This window comes from Phyllopteryx taeniolatus, chromosome 7 (genome assembly GCF_024500385.1).
Source record: "Phyllopteryx taeniolatus isolate TA_2022b chromosome 7, UOR_Ptae_1.2, whole genome shotgun sequence".
NCBI lineage: Eukaryota > Metazoa > Chordata > Actinopteri > Syngnathiformes > Syngnathidae > Phyllopteryx > Phyllopteryx taeniolatus.
This window is the reverse complement of record NC_084508.1, coordinates 18,338,717-18,362,594: the sequence shown is the minus strand read 5'-3', so window position 1 is coordinate 18,362,594 and position 23,878 is coordinate 18,338,717. Positions and strand designations below refer to the sequence as shown.

At 40.4% G+C, this 23,878-nt stretch overlaps 1 protein-coding gene across 3 annotated transcripts in view; it reads right to left on the bottom strand.

Annotated features, from left to right (window-relative positions):
• The window catches only part of kdm4b (lysine (K)-specific demethylase 4B), a 60,413-nt gene extending 36,680 nt beyond the window's left edge, over nt 1-23,733 (bottom strand). For all 3 annotated transcript variants that reach the window (XR_009789335.1, XM_061779119.1, XM_061779121.1), the window contains exons 1-5: nt 23,596-23,733; nt 17,055-17,468; nt 13,764-13,939; nt 9,138-9,252; nt 5,362-5,555 (exon numbers count right to left, since the gene is read on the bottom strand). Coding sequence is in view for 2 of the 3 variants with exons in the window: in XM_061779119.1 (XP_061635103.1) it covers nt 5,362-5,555; nt 9,138-9,252; nt 13,764-13,939; nt 17,055-17,438 (869 nt within the window). In the remaining variant the exon portion in view is untranslated. The remainder of the gene's footprint in view (nt 1-5,361; nt 5,556-9,137; nt 9,253-13,763; nt 13,940-17,054; nt 17,469-23,595) is intronic.
• Nucleotides 23,734-23,878: the final 145 nt, after the last annotated feature.

Sequence of the window (23,878 nt, the reverse complement as noted above, 5' to 3'; positions counted from 1 at the left end):
TGCAGAGACAAGAGACAAAATCATTATGGGCTTGTCATAACCAGCTTTAATCAGAATGCTGGGTCATATTTAAAAAAATTAATAAAATAAAATTAAAATAAAACATAGCAGCAGAATGTCGAGTATTAGCCTAGTCTTGTTGAGATTGCTGATATGATTTTATTTATAAAAGTTTGATTTTTCTTCCTGCATCTTTTTACAGCAAGAGCAACAAAAATATGTTTGCTCTCATTTTCGTAACTAATTAATACAATATGAGCAACAAATAAAATATTGCAGACAGCCACTCTGTCAACTCTAAACACAGCGGCTGTTTGGTATATGAGAAGGAAGAGACATGACGTAAAATAAAGCAGAAAGAAGATGATAGTGAGCACAACAGGACCGACAGAGAAAGAATGAGCCACAAAATGAGGCATTGGTAGGTCGATCAAAATTATAATGGGCAAAAAAGAGAAAGTTCATTTCAGTCAGAGACAGCGAGACAAGGTGACACACTGCCATCTATAGGCCGAAGTTAAAGCTTCAGCTTTCCAACGATTTACTAGTCTTGTTCAATGCTGGATGCCTCTAGCGTTTAACTACCCAAAATAAAAAATATCCTGTGCAAGGTTTGGAACACACACACACACACACACACACACACATTTTTGGTCATATTTTAGACATCTATGTCACCTTTTGTGCATTATACAATGACACAGGGTACTCGGTGTGATATGCCCAGAGTTAAAAAGGCATTGGGTAGTTTCTATAAAATCTAGATACAATATTGATAAATTTACTTATCTCCCTCTGTTTGTAGAGGAGTGGTCCAGTTGTTAGCATCTGAATTTTGTCCCTCAGGAAAACCTTGGTCTCATTTGTCACAACCAAAACAAAATACACGCCCTATGGACCTATGTAAGATCTTGACAAATTTCTGCTTTGTCAGCATTTTCCATGCTTGCTCTTCTAATATCAAACTTCCTGTAAAGCTAGTTTATATAATATTCCAGTTGTTTAAATAAAAAAAACTTTTGCAGCACGTTAAAACTCTAAAAATAAAAAGTGATGGTTGTGATGGTGCAGCGGGTTGTTCTCGATTACAGTAGATTTTCATTCCATCAGATATACATAGACTTACTTCCACAGTACATAGAGAATTTAAAAAAATAACTCGCACAACACCTTTCCCAAACATCAAACCAAACTAATCCTCTGTGTTCTCACCTTTAAGGGTACTGTTGCTATGGCAACAGAATGTCTGATCCTGAGTATAAAGACTCACAGTACAAGGATTGAATTTATACAAGTCACTGAGGTTATTTCTCTGGTGGGTGCAAGTTTAGGTCATGACAGCATGAGAGGCATCACAGCAGGCGACAATGTTCTTTTCATTAAAAAATACCGACTGGCCACATTTGCACAATCAAATGACTATAAGACCTGCATCAAAAATTCTGCTATTACTAAGATAATATGGCTCAGTTTTGATTGACACTATTGGGAGGTATTCGTTTAACAATACATAAACTGTTTTGGTTGAGGATAGCAGTGGTGTACAACCACACTGCATCATACGGAGAGGTTTTACTAATATTTTGACGCACTCATGTAGCTAAATGAGGTGCCCAAAATATTGGACTCACATTTCCTGACAATTGTAGAAATGATGACTCAAGGTTTCAACTGGAATTAAATCAGATTTGACAGTTTTCAAAATTGAATTGTGACAGCCTGTGTTTTGGGTCACAAGTTAGCAAATTAATATATGACAAATAAAGTTTACTTCACTTATTCCACGCAGCTATATCTCACTAGTTCAACAAGTGTAGCAATTGGGACATCCATTTTTCTCAGGCAAACCATTGTGGAGCGGGATGGCAGATTCTTGATGAGCTATATTTCAAAATAGTCCTCCACTCTACCCTACCTTTATCTTCGATAAGCTATCTTTCAACTGATGACACGCCCTATGGACCTATGTAGGATCTTGACAAATTTCTGCTTTGTCAGGTGACTGCATTTTCCATGCTTGCTCTTTGGATTTTTGCTTCTAATATCAAACTTCATGTAAAGCTAGTTTATATAATATTCCAGTTGTTTAAATAAAAACAATTTCACGGCATGTTAAAACTCTAAAACAAAGTGATGGTGGTGATGGTGCAGCGGGTTGTTCTCGATTACAGTAGTTTCATTCCATGAGATATACATACTTACTTCCACAGTACATAGAGAATTTAAAAAAATAACTCGCACAACACCTTTCCCAAACATCAAACCAAACTAATCCTGTGTTCTCACCTTTAAGGCTACTGTTGCTATGGGAACAGAATGTCTGATCCTGAGTATAAAGACTAACAGTACAAGGCTTGAACTTATACAAGTTTCTGAGGTTATTTCTCTGGTGGGTGCAAGTTTAGGTCATGACAGCATGAGAGGCATCACAGCAGGCGACAATGTTCTTTTCATTAAAACAGACCGACTGGCCACATTTGCACAATCAAATGAATACAAGACCTGCATCAAAAATTCTGCTATTATTAAGATAATATGGCTCAGTTTTGATTGACACTATTGGGAGGTATTCGTTTAACAATATATAAACTCTTTTGGTTGAGGATAGCAGTGATGTACAACCACACTACATAATACGGAGAGGTTTTACTAATATTTTGACTCAGTCTCATCTAGCTAAATGAGGTGCCCAAAATATTGGACTCACATTTCCTGACAATTGTAGACATGATGACTCAAGGTTTCAACTGGAATGAAATCAGATTAGACAGTTTTCAAAATTGAATTGTGACAGCCAGTGTTCTGAGTCACAGGTTAGCAAATTGATATATGACAAAGTTTACTTCACTTATTCCACGCAGCTACATCTCACTAGTGCAACAAATAATGAGACAAATTCCTTGTGTGTTTTGGACATACTTGGCAAATAAAGATGATTCAGATGATTCTGATTCTGATGTTGCTATTGGGGCATCCATTTTTCTCAGGCAAACCATTGTGGAGCGGGAGTGGGAGGAGCGGGATGGCAGATTCATGATGAGCTATATTTCAAAATAGTCCTCCACTCTACCCTACCTTTATCTTCGATAAGCTATCTTTCAACTGATGACAAATAAACGGATTAATAATAATGACATAGGTAAATTTTACAGTACATGTGAGCACAGAAGGAGACGGGTAAATCAGCATGGCTTCACAGATACAAATAAAATAAATATACAATGAAGGACTGATGGCATGATGACAAAAGGAGAGGTGATGCAATCGTGTTGCTATGGTTTACTTTGATCGGGGCGCACAGTCACACGGGAAATGAGTTTCATTTCGCAACTTTGAGAGGTGTTTTACAAGCAATATAGCGTGGTCTGATGCTTCAGAGCACATCACAGTTCTAGAATAGAGGAATGGTTTGTCTAACAGTGTAAACTGCTGTTTGACCAAGACACTATGATAGCTTACTGTCCAGGAGGTTTATTAAATCGTTGACACCCCCGCAGTCACGTGCACACACACAAACACACACTGACCCCCGCCCCCGAGAGCTCCTGTTGGGATTGGGTTGGGATTCGGGAGCAGGAAGGCTTTGTGTCGCTCGTCAGCTGTTACGTTCCAAAAACTTTTGTTTAACATGTCTTTTAGCTGGAAATCTTGCACTCAACAGTACGGCATTTTGTATAAACAGTAACCACATTTGCACCCCACATGACATTCAGTGGCAGTACGGTCAGCGACTGGTTAGCACATCTGCCTCACAGTTCTGAGGACCCAGGTTCAAATCCGGCCTTGCCTGTGTGGAGTTTGCCTGTTCTCCCCGTGCCTGTGTGGGTTTTCTCCGGGTACTCCTGTTTCCTCCCACATCCCAAAAACATGCATTAATTGGAGACTCTAAATTGCCCGTAGGTGTGAAAGTGAGTGCGAATGGTTGTTTAAATGTGCCCTGTGATTGGCTGGCAACCAGTTCAGAGTGTACCGCGCCTCCTGCCCGCAGTTAGCTGGGATAGGCTCCAGCACGCCCACGACCCTAGTGAGGAAAAGTGGTACATAAAATGGATGGAAATAGATGACATTCACTTCTTCTTTTAAAATGTTATGTGAGCCAATCTGCTTTTGTGTGAATACTCACACGTCCCATGTCTTCTGCAGATGTATGCCCATAACTTCGCCAGCGTAATGGAGCTCTTGTCCAGAGGTTCAAATTGTTTTATACACCCAGCTGGCATTGTTGCATTTTATTTTTGTGTTATGTTAATTAGTAGCCTGTGTGTCTGGCTGCGGCGTTTTCCATCATATCCTTGATGGCGGCTGTATCTCTTTGTTTCATAGTTAGTTTTCAAGTTAACAACTGGTCATGGCAATGTACAGCTGGAACCCTCTTTTTGCACAGTATTTACTAATTATATCAGCCAAAGCATTGCTTGTTGTCAGGTGAGTGGAAGCTTCTGCCGCCAGACAGCATTGGTTTCTCAAGTTCGGGCTCGCAAGACAAAGTAAAAACTTGGCCAATCGGCAGCTCATATCTCGAAAAAGTCGCGTCACTCGAATCTCGAAGCACCACTGAATTCTTGTAATAGATTAAAGTGACTATTATTTTTCCAGTAAATTGATTATGATTCCGTTCCTGCTTTAGTCCATAACATGTCAGAAAAGAGGGGAAAATGTTGATCATTGTTTTCCCTACTAAAAGCAGATGTTTGCAAAAGTCTGCTTTCATGAAGGACTACAGAAATCAGAGAATATTTAATGTTGAGAGGCTGAAATTAGAGGATTTTGACAATTTTAAGTTAAACAATGGCTCGAAATGATTAATCCATTATCAAAAGTTAATTTGATGCTCAATTAGTTTTCGAATAATCGATCAATTGAGACACCTCAAAACAAAAATATATTTTTAAAATGAATTAACAGCAATAACCGATTGCTGATAGTGAAACGTCTGTGATATGATGATGTACAGTTCAATATTCTGAGTGCTGACATGGCTGAGTTTTGGATCAGTTAGTATCTAATCTAATCCACTAAATTGTTTCTTGCCAAAGTCAAATGCAATTATCCATCCATCCATTTTCTTTACCACTTATCCTCACACGGGTCACGGGCGTGCTGGAGCCTATGCCAGCTATCTTCGGGCGGGAGGCGGGGTACGCCCCGAACCGGTCGCCAGCCAATCGCAGAGCACATAGAAACAAACAACCATTCCCACTCACATTCACACCTACGGGCAATTCAGAGTCTTTAATCAACTTTTAGTGCAAGATTAAAAACACTAACTAGCATGATGAAGTGGTGTTGTGTGGCTGCACCATGTCCATCTATGCACAACACACAACACAATTTTATGTCTTTTTAAAATGAGTGACTGACCATGACTTGGACTGGCCAAAATGCAGGTAGTTGATGCTGTAGAGATCCATGTCCTCAGTGTGCCAGGCAAAGGTGGTCTTCCACATGCCGAAGTAGAGATAGGGAGTGTTCACGCCTTCTATGACGATTCCACACTCCTGCTCCACCATATCGAGCAGCGTGTTTAGGTGGCCAATGTTCCACTCTCGAATGTCCTGATCGGGGACAAAATGCACTTTTAATAGTGTCAAACAAAACGACTGAAACCATTACATTCAATTATCTTTATAGTTTACATTTGTGGTTACACCACCAGATGGTGCAACAGCCTTCAAGATCCTTTTTTTGGCTGGCATTCAGGGAGGCTTATTTTTAAGTGGCCATCTGCACATGCAAACCCACAGTCCCCTGACTACTGTATGGGCATGAAAATCTTAAGAGCAATTGCCAGACCTCTAACTAATGCTGTGAGCCCTTTATTCTGGTCAGTGGCACTCATTCAGACATGTTCAAGAGTGTGCAGACGTTGCAGAGGAGAATACTATTGAGCCACATTATTACCAGTTAGCAGTTACAGGGGGTTCTCGGTTGACGACAGAGGTTCTTTTACGGAAACGTAAACCGAATTTGTACATAAGTGGGTAGGGAAAGTATTCAGACCCCCTTAAATCTTTCACTCTTTTTTATATTGCAGCCATTTGCTAAAATAATTCTAGTTTGTTTTTTTTCCACATTAATGAACACACAGCACCCCATATTGACAGAAAAAAACGGAATTGTTGAAATTCTTGCAGATTTATAAAAAAAAGAAAAACGGAAATATCACATAGCCATAAGTATTCAGACCCTTTGCTCAGTATTTAGTAGAAGCACCCTTTTCTAGCAAATACAGCCATGAGTTTTTTTGGGAATGATGCAACAAGTTTTTCACACCTGGATTTAGGGATCACCTGCCATTCCTCCTTGCAGATCCTCTCCAGTTATGTCAGGTTGGATGGGAACGTTGGTGGGAAGCCATTTTCAGGTCTTTCCAGAGATGCTCAATTGGGTTTAAGTCAGGGCTCTGGCTGGGCCATTCAAAAACAGTCACGGAGTTGTTCTGAAGCCACTCCTTCGGTATTTTAGCTGTGTGCTTAGGGTCATTGTCTTTTTTGAAGGTGAACCTTCGACCCAGTCTGAGGTCCTTAGCACTCTGGAGAAGGTTTTCGTCAAGGATATCCCTGTGCTTGGCAGCATTAATCTTTTCTTCGATTGCAACCAGCAACCCTGTCCCTGCAGCTGAAAAACACCCCCACAGAAAGATGCTCCCACCACCATGCTTCACTGTTGGGACTGTGTTGGACAGGTGATGAGCAGTGCCTGGATTTCTCCACACATGCCACTTAGAATTAAGGCCAACAATTTCTATCTTGGTCTCATCAGACCAGAGAATCTTATTTCTCACCATCTTGGAGTTCTTCAGGTGTTTTTTTTTACCAAACTCCATGCGGGCTTTCATGTGTCTTGCACTGAGGAGATGCTTCCGTCGGGCCACTCTGCCATAAAGCCCCGACTGGTAGAGGTCTGCAGTGATGGTTGACTTTATAGAACTTTCTCCCATCTCCCAACTGCATCTCTGGAGCTCACCCACAGTGATCTTTGGGTTCTTCTTTACCTCTCTCACCAATGCTCTTCTCCCCCAATTGCTCAGTTTGGCCGGACGGCCAGCTCTAGGAAGGGTTCTGGTCGTCCCAAACGTCTTCCATTTCAGGATAATGGAGGCCACTGTGCTCTTGGGAACCGTAAGTGCAGCAGAACTTTTTTTTGTAACCTTGGCCAGATCTGTGCCTTGCCACAATTCTGTCTCTGAGCTCTTCAGGCAGTTCCTTTGACCTCATGATTCTCATTTGCTCTGACATGCACTGTGAGCTGGAAGGTCTTATATAGACAGGTGTGTGGCTTTCCTAATCAAGTCCAAACAGTATAATCAAACACAGCTGGACTCCAATGAAGGTGTAGAACCATTTTAAGGATGATCAGAAAAAATGGACAGCACCTGAGTTAAATAAAGGAGTGTCACAGCAAAGGGTCTGAATACTTATGGCTGTGTGATATTTCAGTTTTCTTTTTTAATAAAGCAGCAAAAATTTCAACAATTATGTTTTTTTTGTGCCAATATGGGGTTCTGTGTGTACATTAAGGAAAAATTTAACTTAAATGATTTTAACAAATGGCTGCAATATAACAAAGAGTGAAAAATTTAAGGGGTCTGAAAACTTTCCGTACCCACCGTAAGTCGGAATGCACAGCAATCACACTGGATATCAGTTAAGTCATAATTATAGTAAAAATTTATATGCAAAACATCTACGTATAAATAATCAAATGAGAAACAGTAAGTACGTCAGTAACTGAGCAAGCCTTCTTGTGCCACGACGTATTCTTATGCCACTGTGCAAACCAGTTCATTTTGTGCTGTATTTAAACCAAGGATCCTCTGTGCAAGATGAGACAAAAAATATTTTTTTGTTTAAGTTTCCCCACTAACTGAATTATTCAATGTACATAAATATACATTTTCAACTTGAAAGATGCAATCTCATTAATCTGTGTACCATCTCTGTGATGTACTTTCAATCTTGCCAGTGATCGGCAAACAGGGTTTATGGTTGATAACAATAGCTTCCACATCTTTCCTAAAAACCCCGTCCTTCGAGCACAGAGTGCACACAAAATACGAACGAGGGGATTTGTTGTTACTCAGCACACAAAGGTATGTGGCAGACATTTCGAGTCACAAACTCTGTACCTACATTGTTTGAATGGAACAATGTGACAAAAACAAAAGAAAAGCATTTCGATTTCTTCCTCCGTAGTCGTAGTCCATAAGCATTGAGACCATAGCTTCTTCAATTTCCTCTTCAATCTCCACTGAGCCACGTTCCGCAATTGACGGGCGAGTCCACCGTGCCCAAACACCGGCCCGTGTCATGCTGCTGGGGCAAGTGTTCGATCCAAACAACGATTGTACAGTGTTTGTTACTAAAACCCATCTACCCTTAGCATTGCAATGAATTTGCTCCTTGCCGAAATGTCTGCTACATACCTGTGTGCGCTGAGTAAGAACAAACCCCCTCCTTTTTATTTTGTTTATCCATTGCACTCAAAGGATGGGGTCTTTCGGAGGTATGTTATTGTAGCTCCTCGATCCAGCACAAAGCAGCACACAGCAATGCTCATTTGAAACACCCACCGTTTTCTGGAACGTAAAAGTACCTCTGAAATTATGTTGACCAGTTTTTCTGGCAGTTGAAGCCCTCAAGTTATTCTGTCCGTCCATTTTCCTGCTGTTGTGACCGAAGCAGGAAGTTAACCGGAAAGAGGGTTACCGATCACTGGCGAGATAAGAAGTATACCCCGGAGCTGGTGCACAGTCAATTCAACAAGTGAGGCGTGGCACATTAGCGTGCCGTGAGAGGTCATTGGGTGTGCTGCGGGAAGTTATCCAATTTCACTGAATTAGTCTTTTTTTTTTTTTTTTTTTTTTTTTTAACTATAAATAACTTATCTTTGCAAAGGCATCTACATATACCTGTAGTGACAGCAAAAAAAAAAAAATTTCCAACAGATGGCAGAGCAATTGGCACAAAACACAAAAGTTAATCAGGAGAAAAATATTAAAATAAATACCAGGTATACCATGTAACTGTATCAACAAAAACCCAGATAAACCGGTATGGCAATTCCATTTCAATTATATGCCTTAACATTATGTAGGAATGTAATCTAAAACGGACTCACACACACCCAAAACTCACCTCATCATAGATAGATCCACTAACATCTGCACCATAAAGGGGTGACACAAAAGTCAGATTCTTCCAGTATTTCCTCTCTAGGTCATCAAAGTCTTTATGCCGAGGTGTGCAGTACCTAAAACGGGACAAGGCAGACAAAAAGACCACGAGTTGTCAAGTAACCCCGCAATGACAAATTAACAGTTATACTAATAATGCTAAGCATTCATATGTATTTTAAAGACCCACTAAAGTCATTGGTGTTTTTTTTCTAAAATATAATGGGGGGTTTTTCCAAGTATTTCTAAATATCATTAAATATGTTTGAAGGTGGTGGCACGGTGAACAACTGGTTAGCACATCCCTCTCACAGTTCTGACCGGGGTTCAAATCTGGCCTCGCCTGTGTAGAGTTTGCATGTTCTCCCCGTGTCTGCGAGGGTTTTCTCCGGGTACCCCGGTTTCGTCCCACATCCCAAAAACATGCATGGTAGGTTAATTTAAGACTGTAAATTGTCCGTAGGTATGGATGTGAGTATGAATGGTTGTTTGTTTAACTGTGCCCTGCGATTGGCTGGCAACTAGTTCAGGGTTTACGCCACCTCCTGCCCGCAGTTAGCTAGGATAGGCTCCAGTATGCCTGCAGTAAGCGGTACAGAAAATGGATGGATGGATGTTTGAAGGTAAGTGCTGAAAATATGCCAAGACAATTTAATACTGAATTGTTGAGATATAGCATTAAAGTCTTTTTCACCATCTCAGTTATCCAGATTTTTGGGACGGGGCTAAAACGGGGGCGCGGTGACACAAACAGGGAACAGCATGAGTCGGCCCTCCCCCACTATATAATTACCAAGTGCCCATATTCCATGCAGTAGCCATTCGGCGTAATTGCCACTTCCTTCGTCATAATAACTTGGCCCAGTTCTACCACTACAGCATGAAGTTAGCCATCAAACTATTCCTACAACTCAAAAAATACATCTACCCTGAAGTGTAAAGTATTTTGTGTTATTTGGGCTACACTGTCTGTGCAGTGTTTTCCAACCAGGGGTACAGGGTGTGTGAGCACATTACAGGGGGTACGTGGAAACAGGCCTGGACAGGTGTCACGGAATACATGTACTGGTGTTACGTATTTAAGATTTTTAAAAAAATTGTATGATTAGATTAGCCGCCGATGGTCCGGCGCAACGGCATTAGGGCAGTCAGCCTCAAAGTTGTTGACCGCGACGTCACGAGGCGATATGGAGGAGGAGAAAATAAATACAGGGGGACCGTAGTGCATCACACTGCTGTGGCCGCATATTGTCCACCCTTTGGTGGCCACAACAGCATGATGCATCCATCCATCCATCCATTTTCTGAGCCGCTTCTCCTCACTAGGGTCGCGAGCGTGCTGGAGCCTATCCCAGCTGTCATCGGGCAGGAGGCGGGGTACACCCTGAACTGGTTGCCAGCCAATCGCAGGGCACATAGGAACAAACAACCATTCACACTCACAGTCATGCCTACGGGCAATTTAGAGTCTCCAATTCATGCATGTTTTTGGGATGTGGGAGGAAACCGGAGTACCCGGAGAAAACCCACGCAGGCACGGGGAGAACATGCAAACTCCCAGCGTGATGCATGGCCCACCAAATTTTAAGAGGCAAAGGATGGAAAATTGTCCGAGGACAGCTACAGGGGCTCGGAGGCTGCCTGACTGCCACAGTCACAATGTACGCAATGTGCATCGCTGGGAATTCTCTTCTCCCAGTTAAGGAGCCGGGAGAGAAGGCACGTATTTGATTTGACAGCTTGGCATTCCAAGGGGCAGGATTTTCAGAGCATTTGGCAACATGCCCACAGCATCTGGAAACTGAACGAATCTCAATTCTTGACCATTTTGAAGCCTGACTGAAAATACTTTGTGACTTTTTTATATTCATTCAATTGGACCAGCTGCAGCTCAACACTTCGATGTGCTGCTGGACTTTCTGACAGGGAGACCGCAGGCAGTACGGGTCGGCAGCAACACATCCAGCACCATCACTCTGAACACGGGGGCCACTCAAGGTTGTGTGTTGAGTCTCCTCCTCTTCACACTGTTGACCTATGACTGCACACTGACATATAGCTCCAACCTCTTCATCAAGTTAGCAGACGACACAACCGTGATGGGTTTCATCAGCAATGGGGACGAGACAGACTACAGGAGTGAGATGAGCCGCCTGGCCGGGTGGTGCACGGAAAACAATGTCTCCCTAAATGTGGAAAAAAACAAGGGGATTGTTGTGGACTTCAGGAGAGCGCACTCCCAACATGCTCTCCTGAACATCAACGGTGCTGCGGTGGAGAGAGTGCACAGCCCCAAGTTCCTGGGAGTGCACATCACCGAGGACATCTCCTGGACCAGCAACACCTAATCACTGGACAAGAAAGCTCACCAGCGTCTCTACTTCCTGCGCAAGTTGAGAAGAGCCAGCGCCCCGACCCCCATAATGCTCGTTCTACAGAGCGACCATAGAGAACATCCTGACCAACTGCATCACTGTGTGGTACGGAGCCTGCACCGCATCCTGCCGCAAGACTCTCCATCGCATAGAGAGGGCAGCTGAGAAGATCATCGGAAACCTCTTCTCTTCCCTCCCTGCAGGACATTTACAACACCCGCCTCACCCGCAAAGCCCTCCCCATAGTGGGGGATTCGCACACACACCAGACTCAGGGTCGCACCACCCACTTTATCAGCATTGGGGTTTTGTCATCTAATTTATATAGGTCTTATTTGCCTTGGTTCTCTGACACGTCACCTGAGCTTTGATATTGCACATTCAATTAATACTTTTTATACTGTATGTACCATAGTTTTATTTAGCTTTTTATATTGATGTTTATTATGATTATTTGTACTGTCTTTGTAGCACCGCGGGCCTTTGAGTACCGTAATTTCAATCCTCTACATGTGTTACGCATATTGAAGAATTGACAATAAAAGCACCTTGACCTTGATAAGAACAAAAAATACAGTGGGTGGAAAAAGTATGCCTTTGGATTTGTTTTTACTTCCCTTTGGATTTTTTGTTTTATTTCTGCATAAAATGGTCATAAAATTGGGTCTGATCTTCATCTAAATCACAAGAATAAACAGAGTCTACTCAAACTAATACTTAATTGAAAATACCACATAAATATTCACATTTCAGGGAGGAAAAGTAAGTGAACTTCTAGGTTACGGATTCCTCAAGCGCTAATCAGAGTCAGCCGTGAGCTAACCTGGAGTCCTATCAATGTGTAGAGATAGGAGGCGTGTCTTAAAGCTACCTCTGACCACAAGAAAACACAAACGAGTTTAAAATTGTATCTTTTCAAGAAGCATTGCCTGAAGTGTACCTTCTAAGAAAACTTAAAATTAGGAACTGTTGACTTGAATAAACTGTGATTGGCTGGCAACCAGTTCAGGGTGTACCCCGCCTCTAGCCCACAGTCAGCTGGAATAGGCTCCAGCATTCCCAAAACCCTTGTGAGGATAAGCAGTGTAGAAAATGGATGGATGGGTGGACTTGAATAAAGCAGGAAACGGTTACAAAAGTATCTCTAAAAGTCTTCATGTTCATCAGTCCACGATTAGACTAATTTTCTATAAATGGAGAAAGTTAGCACTGTTGGTTCTCTTCCAAGGAGTCGCTGTCCTGATGACTGCAAGAGCACAACGGAGAATGCCCAATGAGGTTAAAAAAAAAAAAAAGGGAACCCTAGATTGTCATCTAAAGACTGACAGAAATCACTGGCACATGCCAACATCTCTGATGACAAATCTACCATAGGTAAAACATTAAACCATAATGGGGTTCATCGGAGAACAGAGAGGAAGTCGTTGATGTCTAAAAAGAAAAAAAAACCATAATAATTAGAATGAAAAAAGCTTGTGATTTCTTTTGCTTTTTTCCTCCTCCAACAAGAATCTTGTTTAAATAACTATCTGTTAAATAGAAAAGAATTATGCCATATCCTGGTTCCAATAGGGTAATTGCTTCTGAAGTTTCTGTCAACACTGCAGATTAAAATGTCTTTTAAACAAGTTTAAATTTGACACACCTTAGAGTATTGTGAACAAGTCGGACAAATTTGAATGAATATAAAAAAGTCACAAAGTAACACATTGCTGTGTTTGAAGTTTGCTAAAGAGCACTTGAATGTTCCAAAACACTACTGAAAAAAATATTATGAGGACAGATTAAACCTAAATTGAGTTGTTTGGGAGGAACACACGATGCTATATGTGGAAAAATGGCATAGCACACTAACATCAAAACCTTATTGCAACTTTGAAGCATGGTGGAGGGAGCATCATGTTACGGGTGTGCGTTACTTCCTTAGGACCAGGACCGCTTGCCATCATCATTGGAAAAAATTAATTCATCCGTTTATCAAGATATGTTGCAGAAGCACTTAAGCCATCTGTCCAAAACTTGAAGCTCAAAAGAAAATGGGTGCTGCAACAGGACAGTGGTCCAAAACACGGAATTATTCTTGTGATTAAAGATTGTTTTGTCACCAGTGAAAATATCTCATGTCCTTGCTCTAATCTACATCAGTCAACGTCAACCATGTATGTACCCAAGAAGAACAACCAGGTTGGTTTGTGGTGAGGATGTTAACTTACTTTTTACTGTTTGCCAGCTTGCGGTACTCGCCCACTGTCATGGATTTCTTCTGGATGTTGTACTGGGTAAAGAGACCAGACTGACCAGTCACCACTTGCATGATGGGAGCTGGGATCACCATGTCCTCAATGGCCTCGTAGGATTTCCGCGGTTTCCAACCATCTGGTGGAATCACCTGGTTGGCAACAACGATTTTTAGCATTTTCTCACGTGTTTATATTGTCACTGTCAGAAGAACTCACTCACAGTTGTAGCTGTATAATGGTTTAAAGTGGAGCTCATGGACACGGTAAAATGTAAAACATCTTCACAAGCAAGAGCAGACCAGTGAAGAAGTAAAGACAAAAATTTGCCTAAGCACCAGCTTCAATGAACTCGCCGGTGTGGATACATTTTGGTTTCGCCATCAAATACAAACATGAAGGAGTGAAAATTGTGGACAGAAATGCAAACTTGAAACATGGCCCATACTTTAAAGGAAAAACAAGCATTTTCATCTTAAGCAATCTGGATACAGGACCTTCGAGGGACACGGAAAAGGCAACTAGACCACAAAAACAGCAAGTGTCTATGGAGAATGATTTTTCACAGACCTACCGAGTAACTTGAGATGTACAAGAAAACTCGTGTAGTGGGAGCATTTATTGCTAAAGATTTGCATCCCTTTTTAGGACCTGTGTTGACAACCGCAACATAAACATTGATGTTCATGTAACATTAAAAGTAAATTAGTCAACAAAGGAAAAATATAGTTTCCCCACCTAATGCTCTCTAACAAGTCTTGCTGACAGGAAGGGTACTTCTGAGCTGCGAGTCTCCTGTTTATGTTCAAATCAGCTTGTAAAAATACTGTAGTTCCCCAGTACACACAGTTCATCATTTCATCAATGCATCACATTGATATTTTATGCCTGTATCAGACTACAAGACAAATTTGGTCTTACACGATTGCACCATGTCAGGCTACTGCTATAAAATCCATAAATTTTGACCACGGCGAACAAGTATGTTGACAACGGTGAGCATTGGAGGCGATGCGCCAGTCACAATAGGCAATCGTATTGGTCGACATCAAGGTGTGCTGTCGGAGAGTTGTCATTGATACAGTATGTCACACTACATGGAAAATATTTAAAAAATCAAAAATCAAACGTTAGACTTTTCATTTTGTCGTCAAAGGGCTATTGTAGGGCCAAATCGTTGGTTGTGGATTATGTCACAGTACAAGAAGTTTTGTCGTTCCCGACAAAATATGTCGGGCCTGATCTGGGAAATCGCCAGCGATCAGTAAAGGTGGATCCATTATATCGCTGTGTACTATAATTCAGTGACACATTTGACATGAATGCATCAATTCCACGTTCAAAAGACCCTTTAATTCAGGTCATAACATTTTACCAATGCTTGACTATAGTAATACAGAATAATGGCAATTGCCTGGTGAATTAATGTCAGAGCTTTGGGTCTTCTACAAAATAAAAGCGAACAGATTCCACTAAAGACGCAATCATGTCTTCTCCCAGATGTTTGATTGATGGTAACCAGTTTATAACGCACAGGGCAATGCCATTAACAGGGCAATGACATCCACACTGTTTTGAAATTTTAAATTAATTTTATACAAACGAAAAACACTTTAAAATGATAGGAAAAGATAGAGATACCCTTTATGATCATATCGAGAGAAGCGCTACACGATATTTTGTTTGAGCAACGTTATCGCGATATACGTGTGTGCAATAGTCACATCGCAAGGTCTGCTGTGATGTTGGTGACCTGTAACATAAAGTGAATGCACTGTAATATTAAAAGTGACCAGCTGAGGGACCTGTTTGGACATGCTCAAAAGATTGTACACCTGCTGCATTTCCTATTTCGCTCTTCAGAATGAAACTAGGGAGACATTCAGCAGCTGCGTGACTGAGCGAGGTGCGTTCAAGGACACTGCGTAAATGGAAGTGAATGTGTTTTTTTTTAAATACAGTACATAATTGTAAAAATTGATTACTGGGAAAACTATTATTTGTATCAGAATGCTTTAGTTAAAACACCGTACAATCACACTGATAATACATCCATCCATTTTCTGTACCGCTTATCCTCACTAGTATTGTTAGTGTTGTCAATTGCACATGATCATTACTCTACAGGCATAATCGTTAATTGTGGCTTCAAGTTATTTTAGAAAATAAAAATATGATGAAGTGGAAAGTGAACCTGATTGACCCTTTTCATCACCCATATGTGAGTATAAAAGTAGTTGAAATGGTAAACTATATTACTGTTGATTAATGTTATCATCAATTAAAGTAAACATTTAGAAATTATTCACTTGTTCGATAATAATTCCAAAGAAGTATTTTAACGACTTTATCTCGCTCAGGAAATAGGACAATTTTCTCAAATTCACAGTTCTTAGTTGATGATAAACAATAAAATAACTCCTTGGTGGTAAATATTATTAGGATGTCAGATAATTGTAACAGATTTCAAAAGAAGGAAAAATGTGGACTACATTCCAAAACTCAGCTTCTGTCAAACTTTAACTAAAGTACAGGGGGGGTTGCCCTGGGCCCCCAAATGACTAGCTAGGGCCCTAGACTGAGCCAGCGCCATCGCCGCCGGCCACACAACAAATTGGGATTGGCGGCTCGTGCTTTGATGAAGAACGCTGCTGAATATCTAATTAACTAATGGGAATTGCAGGACATGCTGACCATCGACACTTCATACGTATGTAGCCGTTTCACTTCAGCGCCAAGCGGGGCCCGGCCGCTGTAGGCTGCGCAGAGACGTGGGCTCACATCAATGGGGCTGTCTTCCCCGATCCCGCAACAATGGAACCCCACTTGGTGGAAAATTGAAGCATTTTACAAAGCAGAGGGAAAACTAAAGCCCTTGATAGCAGCGACCACCATGTGAACCAAAATTAACTGAAGAAAACGCCATTTACACACCCCAGAATGAACGTGGACAGGCACGTCTTTTGACACGGTCAAACAATGCCACATCTGAAATTGGCGTGTTGTCAAACATATATCGACAAAAATCTGGAACAATCAGTGTTACGTGCGTAACTATAGTTAGCGTTCAGTGAGTTCCATAACAAAATACGGACGACCCATAACATTTGACAGGTATGTGTGTGTTAGGTTCCACACAAAAACACAGAAATAGGTGAGTTCATGAACCACGAATAAGTGGGGGTTAACTGTAAACCGATATACATTTACAATTATATAAGAGTGAAATAATACATTAAAAGTTTTACACGGATGTGCTGTGCTCACCTTGGCCAGACCAGCACGATGAGCTCCTTCACTCTCCATGTAGACAATGTATTTGGCAAAGTCTTTAAATTCCTCCATAGTCGGACGAAAGGTCATGATCTTGGAGTCGGGGTTTTTAGTACAGGACGGTGGTGGCGGTGGAGGCAGCGAAGGAAGAAGAGCCTGGGGTAGCTCGGAAACAGGAGCAAGGCCACTAGCAACATCTGGGTGTGGAGGCTGAGCCTGTGTGGCAGCCGGGGCAGAAATGGGGTTCGAGGCCACGGCTGTCTCAGGTACTTCAGCCAGCACTGGCTCCTGGATGGGAATCCCATTTTGAGCTACAGGGAGTGAGGCTGGAACAGGGTGAGGATGCGGCATCGTGTCCATGACCATGTTAGATGCCATTGGGGACACTTTTAAGGGTAGCAGGTAAACCTAGAGAGGAAAATGCAGACATTCAGTATTTGTCTGTTTTCAACATGCCAATAAATATTGGTGGAAAGATAAGACTACTGGGTAAATAAATTCAATATTAATATTGCAATGAATATGAATGAGATGAATAGTCGTGAGTACCTCTGTACTCGTAGAAATGCTTCGATAACACGACACCAATACCACCGCATCAGCCTGACATACACCTTTAGGTAGGAGGCATGTCAACCACGTGGAGATTCTTAAAGAAAAACTAAACCCCCAAATTATTTTTGCAACAATGCGTTGTATGTGCAAGCAATAATCTAAACACGGGATTCTTATTAATATTGAGTTTGCAAAATAAGAATTCTGCTGTCGACCGAAATTAACATCACTACTCTCGTGCATTGCTTCCGGTATATGCGGAACGTCAGGTGACCAAACCCGGAAAACAGGTTAGCGGACTACCTGTGTATGCTGCAATAACTAGCATAACTGTGGGTTGATGACATGATGCTAACAACATTTTAGCAGGCACACCCAGCAGGCAGAGCCATAGATCACTCAGTGGATTGATCATCGCAAGTCATGTCGCGATAAGTAAGTATAGAAAAAAATTCAAGATGAGGGGCATAATGGTGAGGAGCTGAAGCCTTGAAAGGGATCAACAGCTGTTGTCTGGATTTCATGAATTAACTCTGTAATAGCATATTAATCCAGTTGGCTCTACGCAAAATAAAACTTCTTGGATATATTTTGATTATTATTTATTCTTATTTCAAGTTTCATTATCCACTGAAAATTGTTTGCATATTGTTTGTTGAAAAGTAGTGCAATAAAATACAAATGTTTCCTTAACATAATAACTGAGGAATAATTGTGATGACAATATTGATCAAAATAATAGTGATCAAACTGATCATTATCACTTTGCCCATAATCACGGAGCCCTACTGCATGTTTTTATTTTGTGTCATTTAAGAAAAGGGATGGGAAAAGGCAAATCATTGTTTTGCACTACAGTAATGTTTCATTTAAAATTTTACATTGCATTCTCATCTTTACACTGCTTGGAATTTACTTGAAAGGTTTCTGTATTTTTCCCAATAATTGCAGTTCTGCTCAAATATTTTGGAAGTATTGGAATTATTGTGTTTATAGTAGAGAAAACAAACTTCCACACCATAGCCTATACCACAATACATATCGTCTAATGTCTATGGTTAAGATTTCCCGCAATATAAATTTTAGGCCAAACTGAACATCAGAAAGGGGCAGAAATTACAACCAAGCTACACAGAAGAACATCTCTGAAGGCACAAAACCTTGATAGGTATGTGTGCATCTACTGGAAGTTGTGACTCCTCAAGCTGCACTCATCATTGCGCAATTTTATTAGCGATTGAACCACTGTTTTCCCTTTTTCACTGCGTTTGCGTATTCACCTTACCACTATACAACACTACTGATGACGACGAACACGTACTAGTTTGACCCATGACTTCAAAATTTACCTATAGACCAAGTACACGCATTACAAATCTCAGACATTTTCCAAAGTTATAATTTACAAACACCCCCTCAAACGTCAAAGGTGAGTAAAATATTTCAAATCAATACAACAATCTGTATAATATATTTTTCTGTGATTCTGCCAAATATGATGTACAATGATTGATTCGCACCACATTTTTTGGACCCACCGCTGGCCAAGTTCCTTATGTTTCTCCGACCTGCAGAATTCATGGTTCCATCAATCAGTTTGTCCAGGTCGTGAAGGAGTAAAGCAGCCGAAGAACATCAGCCTACCACCACCATGTTTGACTGTTGGTATGTTCTTTTTCTGAAATGCTATGCTACATTTATGCCACATGAATCGAGACACACACCTTTCAACAAGCTCCACTTGCATCTCATCTGTCCATATAATATTCTCCTAAAAGTCGTGAGAATGAGAATCATTCAGATGCACTTTTGTAAAAGTAAGACGAGCATTTATGGAGTTTTTTTGGTCAGCAGTGCTTTTCGCCTTGGAACTCTCCCATGGATTCCATTTTTGCCCAGTCTCTTCCTTATTGTTGTCATGTACACTGACCTTAACTGAGGCAAGGGAGGCCTGCAGCTCTTTAGAAGTTGTCTTGAGTTACTTTGTGGCTTCCTGGATGAATCATTGCCGATCTCTTGGGGTACCGTAATTTCTCGTGTATAATGTGCATTTTTTCCGCAAAAGTCAAGAGTGTGCATTACATATAGGTATAGGGGAAAATGAAAAAAAAACTTTCACATTTTATAAATGTATGGCACCATCTAGCGGTTATGAAAAAGCTGTACATTTTCATTCCAATATGCCACCGCCACCTAGAGGTTATGAAAAAGGTGTAGCCTACAATTACATTCTAATATGACAAGGGTACGAATGACTGCATATATTTACAGTTGTGCTCATAAGTTTACATACCCTGGCAGAATTTGTGAAATATTGTTTTGTTTTTTGTTTTTTTAAATACAACTGATTAATTACTTTTTCCACACAGGTCCAGGTAACTTTGAATAGTTTTTTTTTTTCATTAGAATCATCTTTATTTGCCAAGTATGTCCAAAAATCACAAGGAATTTGTCTCCGGTAGTTGGAGCCACTCTAGTACGACAACAGACAGTCAATTGACAGAGAACACTTTTGAGATATAAAGACATTGACTAAAACAGTCACTGAGCAATAAAGGGTTGCTAGTTATTTGGTAATGCCGGTACAAATTTGTTTTTTTATTTTTTTAACAATTGTGCATTAATGAATGAAATCACCATTTTAAAACAGTATTTTAAGTTCACTTGGGTTATATTTGGCTGATATTTACATTTATTTGATGATCTTAAACAAAGTGGGGAGACTATACAAAAATATAAGAATTTGAGAAGGGGGCCAATACTTTTTCAAGGCACTGAATATTGCACGGTTACCAAAAATAATATATTATGACATTACAGCCGATCACAAAATCTGCATAAAATGCAAAATATTGTCCGAGCCAGTCTAGCTGATCAAATATGTGGAAAGTCTAGTCGGTACCCACCCACTCAACTCAACTTTGGAAAATGGCTGAATGACAGCGCGACTGCATCTTCAGCAAAGCTAAAATGTGTATTTTGCATCACCTGCTAACCTCAGAGGAGTGGATGAATAAAAGGGTTCTATTTATTTTTGGAGAAATTCCTAAGCATTTCTTAACCAGAATTGGGCTGTGTTTAGTACATTTGGTGGAGGATGACTTCGTAAACATGCAGGTTACCCACCTCTCCACCAGCCGTTAAGTACATTTATGTACAAGAGAAAATCATATTCTAAAAGTAATATCTAACTACATCACATAGCCAGCACATTTGGACAACACTAGCAGGAGCTAGAACAAGCTATCGGTATCCAGTAGGGTTGTGAACGATTAGACTTTACACTGATCTGTTCGGCCTGATCGGTATCGGCCGATAATTAGCATTTTATGCTAATCGGCTTTAATGTCATAATTCGCCGATCAGATCAATGAATCGCAAAAGACATTTACTCCGCGTCGCCATCGTGTACAGTATATTTGAATCCAAAGGCTAGTTTATTTTTAGCCTTGTCACGTTTCTTTTGACGTAGTACTGTAAATATCTCACAGCCAATAAAGTTATTTATAAAAAAATAATAATAATAATAAAAAAAACATTGGCGGTGTGGGACAGACAACACGTAATGCCGAGATCAGACTACAAGACAAATTTGGTCTTTCATGATTGCATGTCAAACAACTGCAATAAAATCTTGTATTCCGATACCACCGCATCCCATCTTTTACAATCACTGGGCTTGATCTTGTCAACTCAAATGCGACCGGATACACTGGTTACCATGGCCATGACAACAACAATCGATCGAGTCGTGTGTATTATAAGAAAAAAATGGGGAAAACCGTGTGCTTGTGGTCACCGGTGCTTGAGGCATGTTCACATACTTTTAATATGATAAGGCTCGCAAGCAGGCAACAAAACGTAATGTAGCCTAGCAAGCTAGTGTTATCACTAACGGTTGTACCGGTGTTCTGTCAAATCATGCTTTAAAGTTTCAGTGTGTGTGAAGTAATTTAATTTAATTAAAGTAAGTTAGCACCCATTATTTCTGTCATGTTGTTATGCTGGTTTGACCTGACTGGTTAGAATACATGACCTGACAAGATATTTTTGAAGAAACTCAGTATACAGTACACAAGTATATACAGTAAATGAACAAGTCATTTAAATAGACACATTGCTCCATCTTTTGATCGGATTGGTGATTGTTTTTTTGTTTTTTTTTAGCTTGTTGATCGGTCCCAAAAATCCTGATCGTGGACCATCATTTTGTAGAACTGCGTTAAGTCAACTCACGGTTCTTTAACATTAACCTCTACATCAACAAATGTTAACTATCACATAGTTCCAGCACTGAATGGAATCCTATCGTATCGTACCCATACTGAATCATATCATTCTGCCCTTAAATATATGGTTTTTGAATATGTGTATTTAGATATGTATCAAATCAGCCTCATGCCAGAGATACCCAACCCTAGTATCCGGTCAAATTTATATATCTCGGCAGCTTTCATGATTACTTTTGTGACAACATCAATAAGGTAAAACTAACCTGTCTCATCTGTCCAAACCCAGCTTACATTCCCTATTAGAGGTCGAACAACCTAACGCTTGGTCAATTCTGCTTCACAACAATAGGAAGAGTCGTCATCAAAGTATCAAAAAGCGATGTCGCAATGAACACTTGGCCGCTACAAGCCAGTTGTCCCTTTGATGACTTTTCTGACACCTCCTGTTTAAAACCCGGCTATCATCATGATGAGATATAGCCTACTACCAATCAGAGCAAACCTTTTTTGCGTATCAAACCTTAAGGAAATCCAGTAACCTGTTCTGCCAGGCGTTTTGGACCAATTACGATAGCTTGAAAAGGGACATCCTGACCATTTCCAACCCAAATTATCTTGTAAAAGGACATCAAAGAATATTTGAAAAAAATAAAATACAAAAAATACATATAAATAATTGGGTGTGGCATAACACCTTTAAAATGTTGGTCAGAATATGTTTTCACCAGTTTTACAGATCATAACTTTATTAATATTTATCACAAGAAAACAATACTTATATCACTGGAATCGTCTTTAAAAGATCTTTCCGATGATGTGGCTCTCATGTAACTCAATTCATCTTTGCAATGGTACACACATACCTAGAGCAGCTGGGGACCACAAGCAGATGACCACACGCAATGCTACTCAGGTAAACTATTAGAATATTTAAACTACACATCATATTTTAGCATCCTGATACAGAAATTGTTTTTGCTGAGATTTCCCTTCCAGCTAATATATACCAACCAACGTTAGTTTTACCAAAAAATATAAGAAGCATGCAGTGAGCAATGTGAAAATAATTTCGGAGCATACATTTAGTAATGGATGTGCTTCCAATTTCCTGGTGAGTATGTGATATGGCATTTGAAGTATAGAGTATAACGTATATTATTCGTATTTTCAGGATTAGACAGTACTATTAACTCATGCCTTCTAATGGAATGATGACCCCGTTCTTTAAAACCAAAACAAATAAGGGCCTACACAGACCCTTCAAATTCTAACTGGGTTACGAACGATCATTCAGCATGATGAACATTCAGTCAGCGTTGATATAGAACTGTCGAAGTGATCAAAATATCTCAATCGGATTTTGATTAAACTGCCACTTGGACGTTGCTTAAACCAGTTGCTAACGTCGACGTTAGCAGAGGGAAACTGAAATGAGCGCTAACATTGTGTCCAGTAAAACAGATTGTCTCATTTTACGGAAGCTTCTGCTTAAGAAAACCCGTGTAATTAAAAAATAACCTATATCTCAGTGCGTTGGGAGTGTGTATCGCCAACAATGATATACGGAATTACGTTTCACAGTGTCCTTATGTTGCCGTATCCTAACAGAGGTTAGCTCCCGTTTAGCTATACCGTACGTGCATTTAAAGAAAAAAAAAAGAAAAAAACATCGCGACCACTACACATCGATTAAACGAGTAAGAAGCCCATGCACGTGAAAATGACGGTACAGTTTGTGTCATTTTTACCTCCTGCAGCGACGTGTCGCCTCTCTCCGTCGATTAAGTGTCGTTTTGTACAAATTTTGTGGCTCGATGTTCCTCTAACATTTAGCAAGCTAAAGCTATTTAGGTGTCACGCCCACCTCCAAAACCGTACTTAACGATTGGCTAAATGGCACCAATAATAGCGCGTTTATCACGAACTCAATTATACTATTGGCCCATTGCATTACAGACGGATAAAGCAGCCAATGAAAGCCGGCGATGGTTTGCCTCTTATAAACATATACGTACTGCTGATTATGCAGAG